The sequence below is a fragment of the Anguilla rostrata genome, chromosome 12 (assembly GCF_018555375.3).
Source record: "Anguilla rostrata isolate EN2019 chromosome 12, ASM1855537v3, whole genome shotgun sequence".
Lineage (NCBI taxonomy): Eukaryota > Metazoa > Chordata > Actinopteri > Anguilliformes > Anguillidae > Anguilla > Anguilla rostrata.
The window spans coordinates 36,865,975-36,893,855 of NC_057944.1; the positions used below are offsets into that span (position 1 = coordinate 36,865,975).

At 41.6% G+C, this 27,881-nt stretch overlaps 3 protein-coding genes across 5 annotated transcripts; 2 read left to right on the forward strand and 1 right to left on the reverse strand.

The window, feature by feature from the left end:
- Position 1: 1 nt before the first annotated feature.
- On the reverse strand, positions 2-23,610 carry LOC135236457 (odorant receptor 131-2-like). Of its 3 annotated transcripts, none has more exons than XM_064302858.1 (2): positions 23,323-23,610; positions 2-1,231 (listed from the first exon to the last, which is right to left on the reverse strand). In XM_064302858.1, exon 2 carries the CDS (start codon positions 1,218-1,220, stop codon positions 285-287), a length of 936 nt encoding a protein of 311 aa, XP_064158928.1. In that variant the 5' UTR covers positions 1,221-1,231; positions 23,323-23,610; the 3' UTR covers positions 2-284. The 3 variants fall into 3 exon arrangements, with proteins under 3 accessions (XP_064158928.1, XP_064158927.1, XP_064158929.1); XM_064302857.1 differs by having other exon boundaries at positions 23,380-23,602; XM_064302859.1 differs by lacking the exon at positions 23,323-23,610 and adding an exon at positions 1,617-1,636.
- Positions 10,803-12,730, forward strand: LOC135236185 (odorant receptor 131-2-like). The gene has a single exon (XM_064302416.1). The coding sequence runs from the start codon at positions 11,266-11,268 to the stop codon at positions 12,250-12,252; it is 987 nt and encodes a 328-aa protein (XP_064158486.1). The 5' UTR covers positions 10,803-11,265; the 3' UTR covers positions 12,253-12,730.
- Positions 18,759-25,229, forward strand: LOC135235730 (odorant receptor 131-2-like). Its single transcript, XM_064301515.1, has 2 exons — positions 18,759-19,523; positions 25,122-25,229. Exons 1-2 carry the CDS (start codon positions 18,759-18,761, stop codon positions 25,227-25,229), a joined length of 873 nt encoding a protein of 290 aa, XP_064157585.1.
- Positions 25,230-27,881: the final 2,652 nt, after the last annotated feature.

Genomic DNA, 27,881 nt, shown 5'->3' on the forward strand with positions numbered 1-27,881 from the left:
ATTTCCTAATTTATTTTTTAATGTTTGTCCTAAGAAATTATTTAACCAGTAAAACTGCTGCAGTTTTGAAAGAAACATTTTTGCCAATGCTTAGTAATACGTACGTTTCATTGTAAAATTGCCAGGGATCTTCAGAAGTGTTTAAATTTCACTGGTGTCTAAGGAGTTCAAGTATTTCAAGTGCATATTTGACCCAGACATATTCACAAGAGCAAAAGAGACCTTGCAGGCGTATGTAGTGCTGTCTTTATATTCAGATATACCGATTCATCTCTGAAGAGTCTTTAAGCTGCTATATTGTGATTAAACCTGCAGGTGATGTAATACATTAGAACAAGGGAAAACTTTTTATCTCTGAGACCATATATTATTGAACTCAGAGCCCTGGAGACGATACCCAAGGCCACATAATTGGAGTATCGGATACTCAAGTATAGCTGCAGACTGTGCTCCAGCGCTATTTTCTCAGTGTAAGGGCTCAAATTGTCAGCTATGCAGAGAATGAGCTGCAGGCCGTGGAGCAGGAGCGTGTGTCTCCCCTTTGACGCAGACTGCTTATTCTCTCCGGAGGCAGTTCGAGCAGCCAGCGTGATTTTAACATAACAAAACAGAATGATAAGCACAATCAAAACTATGTCAATTTGATACCAGACGTCCCGTATGAAGCGATGCCACTCGGTCAGAATCATGATCTCATAGTGGCACAAGGTCGGCGTGGCAAAGTAGCCGGGCGGGGCCGTGATGATCAGGATAAAGAGGTCCAGAAAAGGGATGAGGGAGCTGTAGGCTGAGACAGTGGTGATGACAACCAACATTCTGCCAGTGGTGGCGATGTCAGCGTGCCTCAGAGGCATGCAGATGGCCACATAGCGCTCTAAGCACATAGCAGTGATGGTCACTGGTGTGCAGTTGCTAACGATCTCCAAGATAATGCAGAGCAGAATGCAGGAACTCACAGGAAAGAGCAGATAGTTGTAGCTAAGCAGCACCACCAGTTCTGTGAGCAGCAGGTAGATTGAGTCCACCAGCAGGGTGTGAGCAAACAGGATGTAGCGTGCGGTGCCCCAGAAAGCCTGCTTACTGAATAAGGTGAAGAGCATGAAGATGTCGATGTAAATAAAGAACCAAACCAGCACTTGCACTATGGCCATCTTAATCCTCTCCACCACGGGGTCGCTATTAATTACTTGCAGCTCCTCACTGCTGCTGTTCTGATCCATGGGTCACACACCTGCAGGATACAGGAGAAAATTGGAAACGAGGGTTACAAACAATTAAAACTGAGCTGTACTTTTATGTAGTATATATTAATGACGTACATAATCCCAAAATTCTATTCACACATGTTGAATCTTCCCAACTTGTAGCATACTAATCAACCATTAGAAACCATTATTAAAATGCAAAACAAATTGTTTTTAAGGCATAAAAAAAAAAATTCCACATCCAGCCGTCAAAGAAGCGTTAAAATTACATACATTTTTTTCTCCAATTGTATTAAAATATTGAGAATAATTCCTTTGATCCACTGTTACTGCCACTTCTAAATGTTACTTCTGTTCACAGCATGATATGAATTGAGCAAAATATGTATAAATTGTACATGGTCTATTTACCTTGACCCTTTTGATCTAGCATTCTAACCCTCAGTAAAACTGCAACAGCTGACAGTGGTTTTTATAGTGCAGTGAGCATGTTTTCTGTCCAATGACTTTAGAGGGAGTTGTTTTGAATATTTCCATGCTGCAGACACACCCAACAACCAGGCCCTATTGAGGTTCCAGACTCAGGCCTAATTGTATGATGTCAGTGTATCATCCCACTGCAGAATATTTTCCATTTACTACTGTCCAGGAATATGATTTGTTTTGTATATGGCAAGTTAAGTAAGTTTTAATACATCCTGTTTATTTATTTATTTAGTTTTGTATTTATCTATTTATTTGTTTATTGTAGATCCCCTATGGGTAATTGCTATCACAGAAAAACTAGAAATTGGAAAAAAAAAAAAAATAGGCAAGTGCAAGCCTGTATGCCTAAATATCCAGCATAGTGAGGCAAAAGTGAGACAAAAAATATATAAAATAAAATGCATAAATTACCTTAACACTGTATTAAGGTCATTGGGACAGAAGAACAAAATACTTGGCACCTATCCTGACCTTGGCCTCAGGAGATGGCAGTATTTCAATAGACCACGCAAAAAAAATGAGCTTTCGGAAAATTGTTTAGGTTCATGTGAATAAACAAAACATGTTCAGTTGAGAAACCCAAAAAATATAGTTTTGTTTTAGGTTTTTCCAATTAAACATTTTTTCAGTGTGTTAAATTTTTCAGCCATTCTTCTTACGTTTATCATGAGTATTATAATTACTATTGGCTATTCAACAAGTTGTCAAGCTGGTCTATAGAGGTCGGGTAACAGAGGTTTGGCTCAAAGGCCTCCTGACATAGGATAATCAACAAATATCAATAAATGAGGATTCATAGCAGCGGTTTTTGGAGGTACTCAAACCTAACTAGGCCTAAGCAACAAATTTACATCAATAATTTTGATATTTTATTTATTTTAGCCAACTGTATCTATGTGGAATGACAATTGGTATAGGCATAGTGGCCAAATTAATGCTCCATCCTTGACTTAGTTTTTCTAAATGAGGTGACGGATTGGTTAGACAAGACTTGATATTCTTGTGTTTCAGCAGTTTCTGAAACAGTGGTTGTTTTGGTTCAGGTTGGCTGAGGGCACTCTTTCATGTCTAGTTAAATATGCATGTCTAAGAGTTAGACCTTGCCACCCAAAATAAGACCCTAGCAGCCAATTAGTAAGATCATAGCAAGTATTTATTAAGACCTTATAGTAAATAATAATAATAAAATAATAAATAATTTACTGAATCCAGATATGTTCTATTGATCGATTTCTATTGTCTGTATATTGAAATATTATCATTACCATGTTCTTGCCATGAATTGGCCTTAGATGCAGACATGGCTCTAAATAACAAAAAACAAAAACAAACAATCCAGATATGAATACAAATAAACGGATAATGAAAAGTGTGGGCATACCTAATAATCTGGCCACTGAGTTTATTTTGCTGTTTACATGTTCAGTTTTTAAAAAAATATACTGTCAGCATTGATATTGTATTTGTTTCTATCAAGGACCACTGGAAATAAGTGTTTTCATTTTATTTATGTGCTATCCTACTGGTCCAGGCACAGGTATAACTCAACACAGTGGGTGTATAATCGCACTGATTTTGCTGTTACATGTTCATTTTTAAATATACGTAGCATTGATATTGTATGTTTCTATCACCACTGAATAAGTTTCTTATTTATGCATCCTCTGTCAGGCCTTCAACAGGTGACACACCAACACCCCCCGAACCCCCCCACCACCTACCCATGTATACTTATTTTTAATTTCTCAGTAATTCCATGATGTCACCTTTCAACAAGGCTGTTTGTTCTCTGCACGGTTCTTAATTAGGCACTGGGTTGCTCTAAATAATTAACGACCAGTGCTATTTAGATAATGACAAGCAATTAATTAGGCACACAGGCTCAAAGCACCTGATTATGAATAGTCTTCTCCTGTTGGTAGCTGAACAACAAATTACATCATTATCAAACGGCATTGCCTGTCACTGCTCTGCAATACCAGATGCCCCTGATTCCAGGCAGCCCAGATTTCTGATATTTATTTTAATTTAATCATGTTTGGAAACCAGCCCAAGCAATGAATAGGGTATGAAAGTGTGGGCTTCTGAATAAAAGTCTTGTGACTGACTTGAGATAGAGGCCAGGGCACTACCAGTGATGTTCATGTGGCTCATTAGCTTGATAATAAAGTCAAACCATTTTGACGTTTAGGGTCAGCAGCACACCTGGTAAGTTAAGGAGCGGGCTAGGAAGGGGAATCTGTGTCACGTACTCCAGCACCTTCTGTCACAAGGAACAATGAAACCACATCCTGTTGGAAGGGTTGCCCAAGGCCTACTAATGAGCCCCAACAACCTGAAAGTCCCCCTGACTCTACTATGTTCAGACCTGCCTTTGTTTACTATTTCACTTTTGGCCTGAAAAGCAAAATCAAGCCAGTGGTTAACTAGAGAAGGGAGTGCACTCCAATTTATGGTTTTCCAGGTCTCTAACTGGTTCATAAGAAAGGAAAACAATTAAACTCCTATAACCAAGCACATCTAATGTTTTCTTTGTTTACGGTCATCCCTATATTTTCATATAGGGGTGATGAAGTATTTGTGAGTCTTGATTGAACGTCATTAAAACATTTGTGTTACATGGGTTTGGTTGTTTGTTTTCCCTGAAATTGTGTTGATCTGGAAGATACATATTTCATAAAAACCAAAAAATACACCCTACATAAGTATATGGGTGGCTTCTCTAATACACAAAATATTTTCACTGGTATTAATAATGCAACAAATGAAGAAGACTCATTCAATTTGAAATGAGAAACTGAACTGCATATAATGTTAGATTTTACATGCACATTTTTCCAAAGTGACTTACAACCAGTGCATGAACAAAAGGCCTACATTCAAATGGTAAATGGACTGTATTTATATAGCGCTTTTATCCAAAGCGCTTTACAATTGATGCCTCGCATTCACCAGAGCAATTAGGGGTTAGGAGTCTTGCTCAGGGACACTTCGACATGCCTAGGGTAGGGGATCGAACCGGCAACCCTCCCACTGCCAGACAAGCGCTCTTACCTCCTAAGCTATGTCGCCCCCATTCAGTGCTGGAAGCTAGTTATGACGGACCCCTGTGCAAGATTTTTTATGGCCCCCTTCTCACCCTCAGAGGCACACACACGTACACACACAGCCCCACTAGGCCTAGATATTTTACAGCGGACAACGTGTTAGGTTGTACAAGTTAGGCTTTTGGGAAAGCAGGTCAAGGTTGGCTCCAGAACCATGACCAGCACTCAGCCCAGACAACTGCCTCCCCACTACTCAGGTTAATGCAATGATGCCTAGTAGCCAGCTGGTGGTGGTGTAACCCAGGGATTTACATTTTGGCCCATAACTCCATGAACCATGTGGTGTACAATGAAAATTCTTTTTCCGCCAGATTCTGTGGCTCATGCCAAATAAAATGTATATTCCTGATTTAATTTTCGAAGATACTTTTGCCAACTAGTCTAGGGCCGTTTGACCTATCACCACCAAATTAGGCTAGAAAGAATCTCTGGTGTCTGAACCTCAATAATTATCAAAAGATGTTGACTTTTCAAAACAATATTGCTGTCACACAGCAATCGATTTTGGGCATGGCCATTTTTACTTAAACAGCTGTAACTCATGAACACTGTTCAATCCTCAGGAAATTTGGTACGTAAGTACAGTCCATGATTCTGAGGAAACATGCAGGTTTTGGCACATGTTTGCCAACAGGTTGCGCTATAAAAACCCTATCAGTGAACAACTTTGCCTCAAGAAACAACATTGGCAACCATTTTGTTTTTTCATCATTTTTAAGTATTGAGAAAACTAACTTTTGAAAACTAGTCCTAAGGCATTAAGTTGAGTGTCACCAAATTAGGTTTGAAAGAAAATGAACTTTCAAAACAATACGGCCACCATATGCAAATAAACAGTTGAGGATGAGACTATCTTTTCTAAAACAGCTGTAACTTGAGTGCTTTGTCAAATCATCCTGAAACTGGGCATACATGTATAATGCTTGACTCAGAGGCAATTTAGCTAATTTTGCTGGTGCTTAGCCAATAGGTGGCACTGTATGAGAAAAATAAATAACAATACCTTTAACTCCTCAATTGTTTGAGCAGTCAAGATGAATCTTTGTTTGCTGTGTGTTTGTGTCAGTCTGCCATTGAATGTACAATGATAAAGTCATATCTAATGGAAATGGCCGCCATCAGCCAATCAGTTGTTGGTGGGCATGTGATAGGCTTAGCAATGGCTGACTATCATGAAACCTATTTGAATGTTGACCTCAAAGCTAGGGGATACCTAATCAAAATGTGGGAAGGAAACTGAAAAGCTTTTTGCCATTCATCCAATATGTGTCCATACAGCTTAGAATTCTGTAATTACCGTATGCTGCTTGAACCCCGTTAATTACCGTTTGCGGTTATATTTATGATTATTATCGTTTTTGATGACTTTTATCATCTATTTTTCACATTACATGACATATGTCATAAAAAAACAATAATAATAATGATAATAATACTATTCTCAGAAAAGCACATATTTGCCCCATCTTTCCATTTCTGCACAGCCTATTTGAGGTTTGTTCCCCACAATTCACTCATGCAGGAAGCAAAAATGTAGGAAAAATATCTTTATCTGTTTAGCACGTACTGACTGACTGACTGACTTACCCTACTTTTGTGTAAGTCTGCCAGACCACAATTCCTGGCCCATGTATATAATGCCGTTTATATAACAATGGGGTTTTTCAGAAGACAGTGATCCAAAGGTTTCTTACCCCCAAACTTTATTTTTCTGTGTTTCAGAGTGTGGCCATTCTGTTGTCATGGGCACAAAAAATAGACTGAAAACATATAAAATGAATACAGCTGATAGAAATTATTTTTACTTTCTTTAGTCAAATGTATGGATACCGTTACATTCATACTAAAGGGGGAAAAGTTAAACATTAAAGACCATTGGATTCTGCCTCTCTCAGCAGGTTTGTACAGCAGGCTGCAGAGTCTGCTTGTTAATACTAAAGCACCTATGGCCCAGCCACATAAGCTGAATGATTTGCAACATATTTTATTATGAGGATTGTGCTAACTATATTAAAAGTAAATCAGACACATTGGATTCAATATTAATATGTCTGTGCATGTGAGGAAGCTCAGAAGCTTACAAATGACAGTATTTTTTGAAGAATATATTCGAACGAGTATAATCATTTAAAAAACAATAGTTATATAGCTACTTGTGACAGTATGTGATTTGTGTAAAACTAGTCAGGAAAAGATTTTTGAAATATTCCTAAGCGTTTGCTTATTTTAATTTCGCAATCATTCTGTGATGTTTGTTGGCTGTTTGTTCTCTGCACAGTTCCTCATTAGGCACTGGATTGCAATAAATAATTAATGACCAGTTCTATTATTACGTTAATGACAAGCTGGTAATTAGGCACACAAGCACAATGCACCTTATTATGAGCAGTCTTTTATTGTTGGTGGCCGAACAACAAATTACATCACTATCCAATTGCATGGCCTGTCACTGCTCTGCAATCCCAGACTCCTCTGATCAGAGGTAGCCCAGATTTCTGATATGTATTTAAATTTAATCATGCTTTCAAACAGGCCCAAGTGATGAATAAGTGTGGGCCTCTGAATAAAAGTCTTGTGACTGACTTGTGATAGAGGCCAAGGCACTACCAGAAATGCTCATGTGGCTCATAAGCTCCATAACAAAAAAGTCAAATCATTCTGGTTGCTAGGTTGAGCAGCACGCCAGGTAAGCAGATAAGGAGCAGGGTGGGAAGGAGAATCTGCAGTGTCAAGTCCTCCAGCACCTTCTGTCACTAGGAACAATGAAACCACGTAGTGTAGAAAGGGTTGCCCAAGGCCTACTGATGAGCCCCGACAACCTGAAAGTCCCCCTGACTCTACTATTCCCAGATCTCCCATAAAAATCGACAAGCTGTAACCAGGGGGCTCATTAGGCAAACTGGAAGCATGTCTGCATTCATTTGTCACCTGTCAAACCGTCACGCGCAGCTGTCAGGTTGCCCCTGACCACGGAGGAGTGGGCTGTCGTGATGACAGTGAGTGACGTCACAGGCCACAAGGCTCTCTGCTGATATGAGGAGTGGCAGAAGACATCTGCCAGGCATCCTCTTCCAAGCAGTCAGTCACCAGAGTCACAAGACAACACCCAGGTAAAGTTCTTTCAAGTAAAGTTTCATCATACGATTCTTTTGTTTGTCATATTGGTTTGTCATTTGTTTCAAAAAGGAACATCATATTGCACTTTCTGTACTGGTTAAGCCTACTGCGAGGCTTAAGTTCATAAGTAGTCAAGTATAAGTATAGTCAAGTATATTTGTAAAAGTCATGAAACTTAATCAAGCATAGATTTACGGGTTGAGTGCACTGATATACGGTATGGTGTTATATATTCTCATAATAAGGACTAACAGGAAGTTAGTTTTTGACTGCTGGCAGAAAATCGTCACAGGGTGTTGAATGACTGCCTGTAACCAGTCTTGGTGTATTTCTAGTTGTGCGGCGTGCAGCTATATTTTCTGTAGTTATCAGTGGTTGTGTTTAATAAAATACATTTTGACTGATTCTGTCCAAACCGGTCAAGTACCAGAAAGCCACTGTACATTGTCTATACTTTGCATGCCGATACACACATGCCGATTTTAAAAAATCATGTGTTTGGTTGAGAGAACAGAATATGGCTGATAAACCAATAACTGAAAGTGTTCTGATAATAACTGATAAGGGAACCTTGTTTTTGCTATGAATATTAACTGTCCTACAGTTACACCATTTTTGCTGTCATTGATTGATTCCTGAAAGTATTGCAAATGTATGTCAATCTTTTTCTCATTTCTATTTCTCCCATAGGACATGGAAAATGCCTCCAACATTGCCAGTAATGCTGATGATTATTATACATATTTTTACGTACTAAGGTTTGGTCTGTCAGTGATCCCTGTTGTCTTCTTCATCTACGTAAACTGCATCATGCTGTTCACCCTGAATCGAAAGGCAGCCTTCCAAGGAGTGTCTCGCTACATCCTCTTTGGCCACATGCTCTTTGCTGACTCCCTTCAGCTGCTAAGTAGCATGGTTTCCTACTTAATTGCTGTGGTCAAGGTGTACATGACCAATGGATTATGTGTTATCCTGGTGTTACTAGCAAGTTTAACCACTCGCATTGCCCCACTTAACCTGGCTGTAATGGCTCTGGAGAGGTACTCTGCCATCTGCTTCCCCCTCAGGCACGCTGAGATTGCCACCACTAAGTGGACTGGTGTAGCCATTGGTGTGGTGTGGGTACTGGGCTCTTTGAATGCTGTGATACGGTTTTTCCTGTTTGTAACAATAGGGCCTCCTTTCTTTGAAGTGCAAGCCTATTGCAGAAAGAGCAATTCGTTTGACTCTAAATTGCACTCAGACATAGATAAAGTGTTCGCAATAGTTTACTTCGCTTTAGTGGGGCTCATCATCATCTACACGTACGTTGCGATAATGGTGGAAGCTAAATCTGTGTCCTCTGACAAAAGCAAGGCCACAAAAGCTCAAAATACAGTGCTGCTGCACCTAATCCAGCTGGGCCTGTGCCTCTCCTCCTTTGCGGTCGGTGTTTTAAATGAACTGGCTTCACGCCTGGAGGTTGACAAAAGTAGAGATGTAATGTATGTCATTTTCATGCTTTTTATCATTCTCCCCAGGTGCCTGAGTCCCGTGATATATGGGCTCAGGGACAAAATGTTCAGACCGGTCTTTGTTTATTACTTCACTTTTGGCCTGAGAAACAAAATCAAGCCAGAGGTTAACTAGAGAAAGTTGCGCACTCCAATTCACGGTTTTCCGGGTGTCAAACTGGTCCATAACAAAGGTCAGCCACTCCTAGCTATTACCAACCACATCCAGTGTTCTCTTTCTTCATAACCATCCTTATATGGAGTATTTGGACGTCTTGACTGAATCTCATGAAAACATCTGTTTTGCGCAATTTTGGAGTCTAATAAATGTAAAATACATATTCAATAAAACCAAGCAGTACATCTTATTTAACTAAATAAGGGTGGGGTGGGGGGGGGGATGTTCTTTACATTTTTCACATTTATAAATTGATTGGCATTAATAATAAAACAAATGAATAGGGGGCAACATAGCTCAGGAGGTAAGACCGATTGTCTGGCAGTCGGAGGGTTGCCGGTTCAAACCCCGCCCTGGGCGTGTCGAAGTGTCCTTGAGCAAGACACCTAACCCCTAATCCCTAACTGCTCTGGCGAATGAGAGGCATCAATTGTAAAGCGCTTTGGATAAAAGCGCTATATAAATGCAGTCCATTTACCATTTACCAAGAGTGGTGCTTCCCCATCAATGACGCATCAATGCAGTTTATTGTTCAGTGTGTTCGATAATAATGACAATGTGCAATGGTGAAAAATGTGAGTGCTGAAATGGCTATACGTGTAAATGACTTGCACGCAGGAGACCGTGTTGACGGGTCTCCCCAAACTATTCCCCATTTCCTCTCATATAGCCACAAGATAACAGCAAAACACCAAGTCATCTAACAAAGACACAATCACGACAAAACAGAATGATCCTGCTGGCACTATCCCTGCAAGCATATCAAACTGGGTTAACCTTGGTATCAGGCTGGGCTCTGACCCATAGGTATCGAGATCTTTAGTCAGCACCCCACCGTCAAAGATACCAACTTGTTCCCCATGGCATCGGCTTTCCAGCAATACAAAACATCATTGCATTGTATTATGGAGAACCTAAGGTATACATAATGCTGATCCAGTCAGATGTTTTACAACTGAGCAGTCTCGTTATCACACTTGCTGACTCCCTGTCTGCACAGTAAACAGTCTGTTTTTCTTTCAGGGTCTGATAAGAATTTCAGTTTCTTGACAGAAAAACTGCATTTTTAGGGTGTCCTATTATTTGGAAACTAAAGTATATTATATCATTGTACTTGTTAAACTGTATATGAACAGTAATCTCTGGCCCAAGGTAATTAGCTTGTTTGGCTTGCTTTGCCAATAAAATAAGTGTAAAGCAAGATTGCTTTCAGTTTAATTTACAGTACACCAACAGCAACAGAGCCATATTAAAATTCAGTGATTCAGAAGCTAGTTACCATTTCCATAATTTGTGATCATTGTTGCCATGGACCTGATTTGTCAATCCCAAACCAAGGCCCTTAGCGAAAACATTGCGTTTGGAAGAGCCTATAAAGGTGTGGTGCAGGGAGCTCTTTTCCAGTACTGAACCTGAAGACTCATCAAGAAGATCTGATATTTGGTCATGCTTGAAGAATGCAGGTTCTTTTCTTTTTAACTCGTTCATAAAATAATGAAAAACAATGTTACAGCAAACTGGTGGAATGATCGTGAAGAAATCTGTCCGAAAATTAAGAAAATATCGTGCTGCGTTTTAAGGAAATGCTCAGTTTGGATAGATTGTGATGTGTGCGTGCATGTGTTTGTTATTCTGCCGCTGGTTGTGCAACTTCTTCCGGCAGACACCAGAGAGTCAGCATGGCTGAAAACAGCACAGCACAGAACGGCAGTTTAAGCAGCGGTGCCACGTTATCACAAATGAGTGAGAAGCTGCTGATATTGCATGTGTTGGTGGGGATCTTCCTCTACGTGAACTGCCTCATGATCTTCACCTTTTTCAAGAAGGAGGCCTTCCGTAACGATGTGCGCTACATCCTCTTCGTGCACACGCTCTTCTGCGACAGCTTGTTTCTAGTTCTGACGAACGTTCAGCTCGTCCTGAGCCGTACCAACGTCCCGATACTTGTTGGGCTGTGTCTCTGCCTCAATATGGTCATGAGCCTCCTCACGTTTTCTACACCGCTGACGCTCATGGCCATGAGCTTGGAGCGATACGTGGCCATCTGCATGCCCCTGAGGCACGCAGAAATCTCTACCGCGTCTAAAGCCGTACGCTGCATCCCCGTCATCCATGCGCTCAGCTCCATACAGCTCATCATTTTCACCTCCATCTTAATCTCCATCGTTCCATCAAGTTTTTACATGGAAAAAAGATTGTGCAATGTGGAGATTTTCACCGTGCACAAATGGCAGGGTTACATCAGGTCAGCCATTTTGCAGCTCTACTTCGTGGTCATGTCCAGCGTCATTGTCTTCACGTACGTAAAAATCATGAGGGCTGCCAAACTCGCTTCGACGGACAAGAAGAAGTCCGCCTCCAAGGGTCTTAGGACAGTTGCCCTTCATGCAATCCAGCTGATGCTTTGTTTGATTCAGCTGTGGTGCCCATTCATAGAGATGGTAATACTGGAGATCGATTTGCAACTTTTCATGAATGTGAGATATTTTAACTATATTGTTTTCATTCTTGTCCCACGATGTCTCAGTCCACTTGTGTATGGTTTAAGGGATGATAAGTTTTTCTTGGTTTTGAAATATTATGCCCTTTGTGGGATGTGCAAGAAAATATCTCCAGTTATAATTCTCTCCAAGAAAAGGACAAATATTGTATTCATAAAAACATAATTCAATAAATGTATAATTTAATGACACAAGTCAATAACTTTAAACTGCTGCTGAATGTATTTCCAAAAACATACTGTTATAAATTCAATTAAAAAATAAAAAAAAAAGTTTTTTTTTCAATGACACACTGTATTAAAATTTGTTCATTTTAATAAAGGAGTCAGCACTCCATTTGCTTTTTAAATTTGTGTTCAGTGCATGCAAATGTTCTTGTTCATTGTCTGCAAACATTTGTGTATATTTGTTGATAAATAAATAATACATAATACAATTGGTTGCTTGCTCTGCTTTGCCTCAAAGCACCGACACATTGGCATTGATTCAAACATATCTTCTGGTGTTTTTCAGATGTGCTTATTTACTTCAGTGACTGAGAAAGATTAATTAGAAGAAAGAGACAGGTGCAGACATTATATTAGTTACTACATTACTGCCTACCACCAAAACTGTTGCCCTGTAATTCCATTTCACTGAGAAAGTGTACAAACCGTTTCAAGTAGCTGTGTTGTAGTGATTACCCTGGGAAACGAATGACTGTGGTTTCACTTATGGAGAATGCCTTACCAGCCATCTAAGCAGTGAAATTGTCCGCTTAATTGGTTGTGCTGGTTGATCTTGCCTTAATTAATAAAATCATGCACATTTTGCCCCACAGCCTTTTCTGAACCATACATTTCGATAGGTTTAATGTTACCAATGATCAAGTTCATGCCACTAACTAGAAAGAATCAAACTGAAAAATCATATACTCAGAAGAACACTGAGCCAATGCTATATTAGTTATGTCATCCAGACTGACTGGAAAATGCATTTAAACTATTTCTGTAGTAGCCTTAGCCCCTGCTCCCCTCAATCCCTCCCCGACCAGTCAAATTAAAATTGAAATTATCTTAACAGCTTCCACAAAACTGTTAACATGTAAAGTCTGTGTAAAAGCTTAAAATACATTTTTTTAGAAACTTTTTGTTAATAGAACTTTAACAATCAAATTAATTACCCCTTATCACAAGTATATGATGTTATACTGTCATGTTTTGTCTACATCATGTCCCACAGACAAGTGCATTGAGCCAAGTCCAACACTGTGAAGCAGTGGGAAAGTAGCACCTTGGAAACGTGACAAAGACCTAATTTGAAGCAAAAATAACCTTTAAAGAGTGACTGCACTCACTGTTTCAGCGTCCTACACAATTCTGAACTAGAAATACCGCCTTGCGGTTGTATGCCTCCGCCAACCAGTAGGCAGTGCTCTGTTTAACCGTTTGGATATAAAATGTCATCACTTCATTTTATCCTATTAGACATTTGTGATTAATTAAATTGACTTTGTCATAATTATCGTATGAATTCTTGAGTTATGGCCAAAAACGTGTTTTGTGAGGTCACAGTGACCTAGACCTTTGACCACCAAAATCTAATCAGTTCATCCTTGAGTCCAAGTGGACGTTTGTGCCAAACGTGAAGAAATTCCCTCAAGGCAAAAATGTGTTTTGTATTCCCTCAAGGCAAAATTGTGTTTTGTGAGGTCACAGTGACCTTGACCTTTGACCACCAAAATCTAATCAGTTCATCCTTGAGTCCAAGTGGACGTTTGTGCCAAATTTGAAGAAATTCCCTCTAGGCGTTCCTGAGATATCACGTTCACGAGAATCAGGACGGAAAGACGGACACACGCACGCACACATGGACAACCCGAAAACACAATGCCTCCGGTCACGGCTGTGCCTTCGCGGGGGCATAAAAATGCATTCTGGGCTGGGTGGAGTAGGTGTGTCCATCTCATTCACATACATAAAGTATTTTATGTGCTAATTATTTGTACAGCGTAGTGGTGCCAAACAAACTAGGCATTGCAGATCGAATATGGACAAAGAATCCAGCCGGGGCCTTTCAGAGACATACAGGAAGGCTAAGTTGGCGACTCAAAAAAATTGTCCATAGGTATGAGTGTGTGAGTGAATGGAGTGTGTGCCTTGATAGACTGGCGACCTGTACAGGGTGTATTCCTGCCTCTCACCCAATGCACATTGGGATAGGCTCCAGCACCCCTCCGCAACCCAGCCGAGGATAAGATAATGTATAGATAATGGACAGATGGTTGGAAGGATGTTTAGGGGGAATGTGAAAAACTTTATCAACAGGCTGCCATGTTTTTCTGGTTGGAAAAGCGTTGGCCGAAACCAATCCAGCCAATCAGCTGCTGGTGTAAATACCATTATGGATGTGCAAAAATGACATCACTGTTTCTGGTTCAGGTGTCATTTGTACATATTGACCGCTTTATTGGATACAAGGCTAAGCATGCATAACTATGTACTTATTCACGCAGGACCTGCATTGGATATTATTACCCATTGTTAGCCTGCTGGCTATACCACTGCAAGCTAAGTAGTTAGCTAAAGTAAGTGAAGTGTAGAAAGGTCTGTTTGATAGGCCTGGTGCAGTTTTTAAACAGCAATTACTGTGACAGTGCAAAGATAAAGGTGGCAGTGCAGCCGTGCACTGGGGTTATAACTAACGTTTCATGGGAAACCACAATTACTGTGAACATTACTTACAACAGTCATGATGAATAGCCTAAGATTGCAATAGGTAAGACTGTAATAGTTAAGATAGCCTAAGATTGCAATTGTTACTCCATTTCGATATCTACTTGTCTAGCTATCAGGCTAGTTAGCAAGGAAGCTACTCAGCTAGCTGAATAGTGTTCACTGTGTGAACTAAACTGTGTTCTTGGCTAGAAATAGCTGTACAAAATAAGCATTGTATCTTATTAAACCTGTGTTTAGTAGTTGTCTATGACCATGAAATGCACTTTTTGTACGTCGCTTTGGATAAAAGCGTCTGCCAAATAAATGTAATGTAATGTAGGTATCAAGCTAGTTAGCAAGGAAGCTACTCTCCTAGCTATAAGGAAACACCTGACCATGACACATGAACCGGAGACAGAGTGACGCCTTGCACATCCACAGTCCTAGTAATTACACCTGCAGTGTTCTGTCAGATCATTTCACTTTGGTGATTTCACAGCGAGAGCTGATGTTGCAAGTATTCCCACATTGCAAATACAATGGAAAAAGCTCCACAAAATGACTTATATGTTATACCAAAGTGAAATACCCCTTTAAAAAGTAAACGGACAAATTGTGGGGGACAACAATTTTCTGGCTGGGTATGTTGATTGACATCTACATGACGTTGTAGTATCTCCAAAGAGGTACTCAGTTATCATGACTGAGGCGGGGCCAGAGTTTTTGAAATGTTGGCACAAAGACGTTTTTTTTTTTTGTTTGTTTTTTTTTTTTTTTTACAGATATTATTTCAGAAATGTTGAAATAACGGCATGGATTTAAATGTTTAATTATAAAGTAGGCACACAAACATGTTCACATCTTTAAAAGAAGTGGTAAGTGGTCTTGGGTGTAGTCATTCTTTAATATCCGTTAGCCTGTAAAGGATACCCTCACGTAATACAAGAAAACATGTAACATGAGCTGCCTGAAATATAAAGACATATTGTTATGTAAATGAAAGGAGTCATATTTATACTTTGTCGCATATCCTTTGCATGTAAATGACTGCTTAAAGTCTGAGTATATTCTCTGCTGATGCCCTGCCAGGCCTGTACTGCAGCCATCTTCTGCTCCGGATTGTTTCAGGGGCTAGTTGCCTTTAGTTTTATCTTCAGCATGTGAAACGCTGGTAGCAGAGTTGGCTGGTAGACCCTCATGCACATTTAGCCTTACCACATAACAAGCTGAATGTTATTTAACATATTTAGCATAAGGATTGTGCTAACTGTACTGAAGTAAATCAGAACACATTGGATTCAATATTGATATATCCATGCATGACAGGAAGCTCAGAAACTTAGAAATGAGAGTATTTGGTGAGGAATATACATTGAAAGCTATAATCCTGATAGTTATTTGTTACAGTATGTGATCTGTGTAAAACATGTCAGGGAACTTTTTTTTATTTATTTATAAATATACATCATTGTTTGCTTATTTCTCAAGTCATTCATTGATGTCACCTTTCAACAAGGCTGTTAATTCTCAGCACAGTTCCTCATTAGCCACTAGATTGCATTAAATAATTAATGACCAGTTTTATCATTCAAATAATGGCAAACAGTTAATTAGACACACAGGCACAAAGCACCTCATTATGAACAGTCTTTTTCTGTAAGGAACTGAACAACAAATTACACCATTTTCAAATGGCATAGTCTGTCACTCCTCTGGACTCCCATATTCCTCTAATCCCACATAGCCCAGGTATTTTATATTTATTAAAATTTAACAATGCTTGGACACAGGTCCAAGCGATGAAGAAGGTCAAAGTATGGCCTTCTGAATAAAAGACTTGAGACAGAGGCCAAGGCCCTACCAGTAATGTTCCTGTGGCTCATAAGCCACATAATAAAGTCAAACCAGGTAAGCATTTAATGGGTTGGGGTAGGAAGGGGAATCTGCAGTGCCAGGACCTCCAGCACCTTCTGCCGCAAGGAACAATGAAACCACATCCTGTAGGAAGGGTTGCCCAAGGCCTACCGATGAGCCCCAACAACCTGAAAGTCCCCTTGACCCCAGTATTTCCAGTTCCTCCAAAAAACTCCACAAGCTGGAACCAGGGGACTGATTAGGCAAACTACCAGTTCTGTGGGTCTACAAGCACTTGTCAGGTGTCAAACCATCACACACAACCAGGGGTGTAGCACAAATTTCTGGGCCCCGTGCAAATGCAGTCTCTGTGGGCCCCATTAGCCTTTTTAATCTGGGCGGTTTGAGGGTCCCCCCAACCTCCGCTGCCTGCCTAGGCCCTGGGTAGTCACAAATGATAGAAAGCAGAAAATGCCAGAAGGTAGGGAGGGATACAATTAAAAGGAAAAGTACTGGGACTGTGACACAATTTTTGTTTTGTCTCTATACTCCAGCACATTAGATTTTAAATAAAACAATGAAGATGGGGTTATAGTTCAGACTGTCTGCTTGAAGATATTTACATCCATATTGGGTTATCCATGAAGGCATTACATCCCTTTTTATACATAGCACCCCCATTTTAGGGTAGCAAAATTGGACATAACATAATCTGAAATAAAGTTGTCATATTTAGTACAGTACTTCATTGCAAATTCTTTGCACTCAATGACTGCCCAAAGGCTGTGACCCACCTAGACATCACCAGACACTGGGTTCTTTTTTTTCCTGGTAATGCCCTGCCAAGTGTGTACTGCAGCCATCTTCAGTTCCCGTTTGTTTCTGGGGTGTTTTGCCTTCAGTATTGTCTTCAGCAAGGGAAACGCATGTTCAGTTGAAATCAGGATGGGTGACTGAACATTCCACTTTTTGGCCCTGAGAAACTCCTTAGTAGCACTACATTTAGGGTCATTGTCCTGCTGTAGGGGTGAAGTGCAATCCAATTTTGAGGCATTTTGACACATCCAATGCTTTGGTCATGTCTCCAATTGATTTATTCAGTTTTTTCAGCCTCATGTTCAGAGCCAAGAACAGACTCCAAAAAATTGTGTCACTGTCTCAATACTTTTTTTTAGTCTGATATATTAATTAGATTTTTTCAGCCTCATGACAACCTGTTTAACTGGCATTGACAGAAATTTGGTTCTGATGTTCAGAAACAACAGCAACAGACTCCAAATTCATATACTGTACAAAATGACTGACACATTCATACCTAGCGGTCATTTAGTTTGACAGTTTCATCTTTATGCAAACTACAGGTTTCCACTTTTTCGTACGAAGTTAACGGGACAGAAAACCATCATCCTGAGGGTGTCCTACTGTTGTTGCATTATTTGGAAGCTTAATTGTTGTAACTGAATATTGTTGCATATGTTAAAATGTATGTCAACATTACAGCAATCTCTGATCCAAAGTCATGAAACTGTACAGCCAGCTTTTGCTTTTCAGCAACAGTACCAACAGCATTGTTAAATTTTGGTAATTCAAAGCTAGTCACCATTTCCATGTCCTGTGATCATAGTTGCCATGGATCTGATTTGTCAACAGTTTCTGCCATCTCAAAACAAGGCCCTTAGAGAATACATTGTGTTTGGAAGAGCCCATAAAGATGTGGTGCGGGGAGCTCTTCTCCAGTACTGCACTTGAAGAATCATCAGGGAGATCTGATATTTGGTCATGCTTAAAGAATGCAGATTCTCTTTTAATGTGTTCAGAAAATAATGGAAAAACAGGGTTGCAGCCAACTGGTGGAATGGTTCTGAGCAAGTCGGTCCTATAACTAGGAAAACATTTGATTGCATTTTAAGGAAATTCTTAGTTTGGATACATTGTGTACATGCATGTGTTTATTATTTTGCCGCTGCATTTTCTTCCAGCAGAAACCAGAGAGCCAGCATGGCTAAAATCAGCACAGCACAGAACGGCAGCTTCGGCAGCAGCGCCACATTACAGTGAATTAATGACAAGGTGCTGGTAGTACAAGTGTTGGTGGGGATCTTCCTCTACGTGAACTGCCTCATGATCTTCACCTTTTTCAAGAAGGAGGCCTTCCGTAACGATGTGCGCTACATCCTCTTTGTGCACACGCTCTTCTGTGACAGCTTGTTTCTCGTTTCGACGAACGTGCTGCTTCTCCTGACCTATTTCCACATCCAGATGTTCGTTGGGCTGTGTCTCTGCCTCAATATGGTCATGAGCCTCCTCACGTTTTCTACACCGCTGACGCTCATGGCCATGAGCTTGGAGCGATACGTGGCCATCTGCATGCCCCTGAGGCACGCGGAAATCTCTACCCCGTCTAAAGCCGTACGCTGCATCCCCGTCATCCATGACCTCAGCTCCATACAGCTCATCATCATCATCTCTATCTTCATGTCCACCGTCCCGTTGAGTTTTTACACAGCTGAAACGGTATGCAGTGTGGAGATGCTAATAGTGCACAAATGGCAGGGTCACCTCAGATCAGCCATTTTTCAGCTGTACTTTCTGGTCATGTCCAGTGTCATTGTCTTCACGTATGTAAAAATCATGGGGGCTGCCAAACTCGCTTCGACGGACAACAAGAAGTCCACCTCCAAGGGTCTTAGGACAGTCGCTCTTCATGCAATCCAGCTGATGCTTTGTTTGATTCAGCTGTGGAGCCCATTCATAGAGATGGCAATACTGGAGATTGATTTGCAACTTTTCATGAATGTGAGATATTTTGACTACATTGCCTTCATTCTTGTCCCACGGTGTCTCAGTCCACTTGTGTATGGTTTAAGGGATGATAAATTTTTCTTGGTATTGAAATATTATGCTCTTTGTGGACTCTGCAAAAAAAAATTTCTGGGTAATAATCCTCCCCCACTAAGAAAAAGACAAATACTCTATTCATGACAATATAATTAAAGGTAATTCAACATTTCTGAATCACTTGTGAATAAAAAAAATACTTCCATTTCAATTCTTTTCCATTTGAGACTGACAATCTTTTTTCCACATTTTTTCAGTCTTAAAATTTCAAATACAAATAAAAGTACGCATTAATTTAGTTTTTCTGTCAGTGTATGCAAAAGGTCATGTTTTTACAGTGAAGACATGGTTAAAACATGTGAATGTATTCTGCAGGTATGCCACATTATTTGTGCTCATTTTCAGTCTTCTTTGTTGATAAATGAATAAATAATGCTAAATTAATTAATAACTATAATGTATTTGACTTGAAATTTACATAACCTTGTTTAAGCTTCATAAATTGTTCTGGCTGATATTGGACGACTGATAATGCATCCTCTAATCTGTCCCTCTTTAGTGACATGCAAAGATCAGCATATCTTGGTGGCCCAGCCAGGGAGCAACACCTCCTTCCCCCATTGGTTCCTTACTTGGATTTGCTTTGCCTCACAGCACCAAAACACTGTCACTGATTCATACGTATCTGCTGGTGTTTTTCAGATGTGTGTATGCACATTAGAGACTGAGAAAGATAAATGAGAGAATGACACAGGGGAGGCATTGTGCTAGTTACTACATTACTCCCTGCCACCACACCCATTATCAGAGGTACCTGATGTTATACTGTCATATGTTGCCCATATCATGTGCCCACACATGAAGCATTTATTTATCACTGCTAAATAAGTTAAATCCAACACTGTGAAGCAGTGGGAAAATACCACCTTGGAAATGTGACATCGCGGTACAGAATGACATAATGTGAAGCAAAATAACCTTATACATCTGCTGGCCTGTAAAATATGTCCACGTGTAACATAAAATAAACATGCGCTGCTTTAAATGAAAACGTTTTACACATCGTTTTGATTGTATTCAGTTGGGACAATTGGCTACTGTTCCAGGCAAGTTGTCCTCATGAGAAGGACAGAGACAATACAGCCAGGAAAATTCACGTATTTGGATTAAATATATTAATGAATATGCAATGTATTTATTTTGGATTGCTGCTGAATGAGTCTGCTTTAGGTATAGGTACTGCGGTCCACACTCTAGTTAGCACAAACCTATCAAACAGTGAGCACGCTAAATCTCTGTTACTAAAGAAATATCAAAAATCCCAAGAAACAGTATGTTACGTCCCTCCGCCTCAGGTGGGGGCGCTGGCTGTTTGGATACGCGTTTGTCTTGTTACAGTTAATTGAGAGCACCTGTGGCGGTGCCCTTTTAAGAAGCCTGGAGTTGGCTTCTCAGGAGATGGGGGCTTTTTCTCCTCACCTCTCGACCACGGCCGGGTCTTAATTTTATCTTGTGTTTTGCAGCTATTTTAGTATCTCTTATGGGTAGTTGAATAAAGTTATTGGTTGTTTTTGGGAAGCCTTGGTTTTGGCTTCGTTATGTTTGCGGGGGCTTGAGAGCAACCGTAACATAAATGGGGGCTCGTCCGGGATCTGTTGATCCGGTAGGTATTCTCTAGCTTTTATCTCGCTTGAGCACAGTTTTGTTAGTATGGAAGTTTTTCGCGTTTGTGGGGTGCGGCGGTAGAGTTGACTGTGTTATAGATCTGCTGAGTTTCCCTCAGGTAGGTATAGTCGTCGGGCATGTCCTTTGGGCTTGTCACTTTATTTTGCCTTTCTTGTTTTTGGTGTTAATTCTGGGTGGGGGTACGCTCCGGTTCGCTGTGGGGGACTATTCAATTGGTCTTTCATTAGCGTTCAAGGGTTTTGCGTTTAAAAGCCGCCTCGAGCCCGGTGAATACACTGAAGACTAGGTTAGTTTTTTTAGTTAGATTTCCGTTGCTATATGTAGTTAGGACCTGGGGGAAGCCCTGGCAGCCCACACCAGTCAAAGTAATGCCCCAATAACCCCAGTTGTTGTAATTAGTGATTATTAGTATCCCTTGAGATTTTGCTCAGGCGGAGGACGTTAGGACGAGAGAGCTTGGGGCTTGTTTCGGAGAGCTTGTAATCCTAGTTCGTGTTCAGTAAAAAGCGTTTTTGTATATTGATATCCTTTATTGTACCGCCTTGTGGAGTAGCTATAGCTACTATCGTGCAGTTTTCGGTCTCCGAACATTGTCACTGTCCTTGTCCGCTTAGGGTTAACCATGGCTTCGGTCATAGATGATTTTATTGCGGAACCCTCCGTGATACTGCTCGAGTCTCGAGATGTAAGGTTGAGTTTGCTCGAGTGTCAGTGTACTTGTACATGTTATTATAGACTAATAGTCCCTTGCTTTTACTGAACATCCTTTCACTACCAGTATTTACCAGCAGATCAAAACAACAGGTGGAATCTGGGATGTTAGAGGGTGAGCGCAATTCTGTGAGCAGGAACATGCAAAGCATGCAAAGTGCAGCACAGTAGCGGCCTGAATGTCGATTTAAAAAAGGTACTGCATTAGTAATTTGTGCAGTTGAGTATGAGAACAGTATCTATAATGAAAAACCCACCATCGAGCAAGTGCAAAATTCAGCCCATTTATAGCGTAACACTGTTAGTACTGCAAAAATTTTATTTATTTAACCATTATTTAACCAGGAAACCCCCGTTGAGATTGAAATATCTTTTGCAAGGGGGACCTGACATGAAACACAAAGTTACCCAACAAGACTTACACCTAACAAAATGTACAAACATTGGGGAATGAGTCAGAGTGTAACAATAATTAAAAGTACAGAAGAGGTTGAAAGCAGGTGAATACTTCAGTCACAGAGTCATGAATTGCATGTTTAAAGTCCACAATTGAAATTAATTTGTCAAGTTTAATATTCTTTTGCAGATTGTTCCAACTATAAGGTGCAAAATATCTGAAACCAAAATAACTAACACGTCAACAAGTAGGCCACATCTATCTATCTAGCCATATTTTTGTAGATCCAGCATCAAACACACAAGATGAAGGCTAGGCTATCCGCTTGCAAAAATCTTCAGGCTTATTTACTGCAAAGAGAAAAACATCTGAAAACCTAAACATAACTACAGAAACATAACATACTATAAAGAAAAAAACTGAAATGTAGCCTAGTTGTTACCTAATGAATTATGCTACACTAACCGGAGTCGCTAGGTCAGCTATACTAGACAAAAAGACTTAACTGGGCTAGGCTAATCCGTGCGTTCTGTAGGCGTTCGTGATAACCATATAAAGATCGGGTAGCCATTACACAAACAGTACAAGGGCGCGAATCCGAACGCAGTGTATAATGCTTGCGGTTGATTAGTCTTGGCTATTAGTTTGATAAAGACTGATTTAAAACAAAAAGGAAGCAAACCAGGCCTGAATTTGTAGGTGAACTCTAGCCTCTAATCGCCGCGTTTGATTAGCCTCTAAGCTATCAGCCAACGAACAGAGAATCAACTTCAACCCCCACTGTCTAAAGTAAAACATACTAAAGGGATCCACCACCAGTTGAGTGAATTGGATAATATAAAGGGACATTATTGAAACCTTTTGACATCAGTAAAACCAAAATGTTTTAAGAATTTTTTTGTGCAGTATGACCTAGCCAGTATTAAACTTCTGTGATTTTAGGTTTGAAATGCATGTTTTTTAATGGAATTCCCATGAATCATCTAGATTCTGCGAGGTAACCTAACTCTCTACAACAAACAACGATTTTTCCTGCTTGTGAAGTACCCTTACCTGTACTGGTGATGTTTGCCAACTAACATGGTGTCGCTGATGTTAGCTACCACTCACCAAAATATCTGTTGAACTAGCGACAAATTCTCCTCAGACAACTTCGCAATTCGTGACATTCCCGGTTCTCATGGACTGTACTGGGCTCATCGGATTACCCAGCAGGCTCTTAACTGTCTGGCTGTGTCATATCCGGGATTCTGACGTCATATCCAGAATTTTTCAGTGCAGTGCAATTTGAGTTGTGCGCTGGCTAAAGATGTTTGAAGCTGTCCAGCTGTAATTATAAGCACTTTAATTTCACTTTAAATGCATGAAATACAAAATACTACGTAATTTTTTCATATTATTTCACTTTGGCTGTTAACCTATCTTGAAAAGTTAATTTCTCTGAAAGGAATATACAAACACATTGCTTATCTTTTTCCTTTAGTTGCATGAATGCAGGCCCAGAATGCCCCCATTGCTGACCGAAAGACAGCATATGTATTTACACGAGTCACGTGCAAAAAGTAAAACACATTTCAAATTGATAAATTACACATTTCTTTGCCTATAATATATACAGAAGATATCTTTAAATAAGATATATGTTCAGTAACATTAATATATTTTATATTCCATAACGTCTTTTGTGGAACACTTTTAGACTTGGCATTTGGATAATCACTGTAACAATATGTCACAATGTATCAGCTCAATCCAAGCTAATCTGGATATTAGCACACTGCATTGGCTAGGCAGTTGATCTGCTTGTATGATGGTTGTCACAAATTCTAGCTCAATAAATTGTTACTTGGTTTACCATGACACCGTTTATATGCCTGTTATCTATGAAGCTCCTTTTCAGGGTATAGCGAGTAAAGATTTTTAACATGTAGAGAGAGTGATATAGATTAATTTGCTATATATCATCACGAGTGTGATGAATGTGAGGAGTAGCGGGTCAGAGCTTCAGGCTAATTCTTATCTGTGGGGACAATCGATTTCTCTCCAACTGCAATCATGACTTCACTTTGGCTTTAGTGCCTCTGTCGAATCAGGGCAAACGGAAAGGCAGGCCCATCCGTTATTGTCTAAACTGCAGTAGAGGCCTCCCCTCAAATGCATCTCCTGATTAGATTAAACCGCAGAATGTGCCTTGAGACCAAAATGGGAGGAGGAGTGCAGACGGAGAGGGCGACATCTCGCCGAGTGGCTTGACGAATCAGAGAGGACTGGCACTAGCGAGGAGATCTACCCGGGAGGTGGCTGCAAGAGTCACACATCTCCACAGAGTTACCTTGTTTGTTCAACAAAAGGGAAAAACAGGATGGTGTAATTAGACACTTGTCTCCGGGGTCAACTGTTAATAATTAATGAACGTTCACAACACTGAACTGGAGAAGCGGCTCGACTCTTAACTGCTCTCTCGAGATTTCTGCCTGTAGCCCACCCCACTACACTCAAGCATTAGACAAACAGAAAGCCAAACACAAATTATGTGATGATGAAACTCAGAATGTGATTGCCTTGTGTGATGTGATTGAAAGCTTGGTACGCGCAAGTCTAGACAGTCAAGTTTTCAATCCAACAAAAGGTAGCACTTACTCAAGGTAGACAGGACACAGACTGAGCAAAGACAGCTACAAAACGGGCAACTTAAATACACAACACAATTAAGACACAGGTGGAATTACCAAGACACACTCAAAGACAGGAAAAAAACCCAAAGTCAACATCTGGTGGCCAAAAGGATGTATTACAGTCCAGATCCTGACAGGACCTCCCCCTTTAGGAACGTCTCCTGACGTTCCCCACAGGACGATCAGGATGCCGGGCATGGAAATCCTGGAGGAGTCCTGGATCCAGAATATCCTGGGATGGAACCCAGGAACGCTCCTCTGGACCGTATCCCTCCCAGTCCATGAGATACTGTAGCCCACCCCGAACTCGGCGGGAGTCCAGTAGGCAGTGGACAGTATAGGCTGGCTGACCCCCAATGATTTGAGGTGGAGGAGGGGGTTTAGTGGCAGGGGCAAGAGGGCAGAAAACCACTGGCTTCAACAGGGACACATGGAAGGTAGGGTTAATTCTCATGGAGGGGGGTAAATGGAGCTGATAGGTCACCAGATTGACCCTTCTTACCACTTTGAAGGGCCCCACAAAGCGCGGAGCCAATTTGTGAGACTCCACTCACAGGGGCAGATCCCTAGCCGAGAGCCAAACTCTCTGGCCAGGGCGAAAGGTGGGTGCAGGTCTGCAGTTTACGTCGGGTTCTCCACCACACCTGGTGGCACCGACGAACAAACTGCTGGGCAGATGGAACCCCCACGTCAGCTTCCTGATGCTGGAACGGGGGTGGTTGGTAGCTGAACTGGCACTCAAACAAGGACAAACCTGTGCACCAGCAGCGTTAGGTGTTTTGAGCATACTCCGACCACAGGAGGTGAGACAACCAGGAGGACGGATTGGAGGCAACGAGGCACCGCAGGATTGTCTCCAGGACCTGGTTGAGTCTCTCCGTCTGGCCATTTGACTGGGGGTGGAAACTGGAAGACAGGCTGGCCGTGGCACCGATTAGCTTACAGAAGGCGCGCCAGAAGCGTGAGGTGAACTGGGGACCCCGGTCCGACACGATGTCCTGTGGTAGACCATACACTCGGAAGACTTGGGAGCACATTGGTTTAGCAGTCTCTTTTGCGGTAGGGAGTTTAGCCAATGGAATAAAATGGCAGGCTTTGGAGAAACAGTCTACAATAACCAAGATGACAGAGTTACCTTGGGGAGGCAGGCAAACCAGTGATGAAGTCGAGGGAGATGTGGGACCAGGGTCGCCGTGGAATAGGATGGAGCAATCCTTGGGGACGGAGGCCAGGGTCTTTATTCCGCAAGCAGGTCTGGCAGGCTGAGACGAAGGCCTTGACATCCTCCCTCATGGTGGACCACCAGAACCGTCTCTGCAGGAAATCCAGGGTCCGAGTAACTCCAGGGTGACAGGTGAGTAGGGAAGAGTGGCCCCACTGCAGAACCTGGGAACGGACAGAGGCAGGGACAAACAGACAACCCATCGGACAACCCCTAGGATCAGGTTCTCCCCGAAGAGCCTGCTTCTAGACAGTTTCAATCCCCCACCGAACTGGAGCCACAATTTTGGAGCTGGGTATGATAGACCTTTCTACAGTGTCCAAGTCATTGTTCTGGAACACTCGGGAGAGTGCATCGGGTTTCTGGTTCTTGGAACCAGGGTGATAAGAGAGGGTACTGGTGGAAAAACAGAGCCCATCTGGCCTGGCGAGGGTTGAGGCGTTTGGCCTGCTGGATGTATTGTAGATTCTTGTGATCCATCCAAACCACAAATGGCTCTTGAGCTCCCTCCAGCCAGTGCCTCCACACCTCGAGTGCCAGTTTCAGCGCAAGCAGTTCCCTGTCCCCCACATCGTAATTCCTCTCTTAAGGTGTAAGGCGGTGAGAGAAAAATGCACATGGGTGAATTCTGTTGTCAGGCCCTCTTTGTGACAATACCGCCCCCACGCCCACGTCTGAGGCGTCCACCTCCACAATGAAAGCTCGAGTAGAATCCGGCAGAGTTAGAACAGGAGCGGAGGTGAATGCACCCTTAAGCTCTTGGAAGGCTTTGTCAGCCTCGGGTGACCAGGCAAAGTGGGAGTTCTTAACCTTGGTTAAGGCGGAGAGTCTGGCGGCTACGGAGCTGAAATTCCGAATAAACTTCCTGCAGTAGTTAGCAAACCCCAGAAACCGTTGGACGTCCTTGATGGATTTGGGTTGTGGCCACTTTTGTCTTTTTCGGATCCATCTGGATGCTCCCCTGATTGATGCTGAATCCTAGAAAACTGGTCTGAGACATGAAATTCACATTTCTCGGGCTTGACAAAAATATGGTTCTTAAGCAGGCACTCGAGAACCTGACGGACATGGGACACGTGTTCATGCACAGATATGGAAAAAATTTAAATATCGTCCAAGTATACAAAAACAAATCTGTTGAGCAGATCCCGAAAAACATCATTAATCAGGGCCTGGAAAACAGCGGGGGCAGTAGTGAGTCCGAATGGCATGACCTGGTACTCGTAATAGCCAGTAGGGGTGTTAAAGGTTGTCTTCCACTCATCTCCCTCCCTGATGCGGACTAAGTGGTAGGCATTACGTAAGTCCAGCTTGGTGAAGATGGTGGCTCCCTGCAGAAGGTCAAAGGCGGTGGCCATCAGAGGAAGTGGGTATCGGTTTCTTACCGTTATCTTGTTCAGACCCCAGTAGTCCATACACGGGCGAAGGCCTCCATCCTTCTTGCCCACAAAGAAGAACCCTGCACCAGCTGGGGAGGCAGATGGGCAGATGAAACCGGATGCCAGCGCCTCTCTGATGTAGTCATCCATAGCTGTACGCTCAGGGGAGGACAAAGAAAAGATGCGCCCCCTGGGGGGACAAGAGCCTGGGAGTAGGTCAATAGCACAATCATAAGGGTGATGGGGAGGTAGAGAGTTAGCCTTCTTCTTACTAAAAACCTCTTTAAGGTCAAGGTACTGGGATGGGACTCGGGATAGGTCTAGAGCAGACCTGGG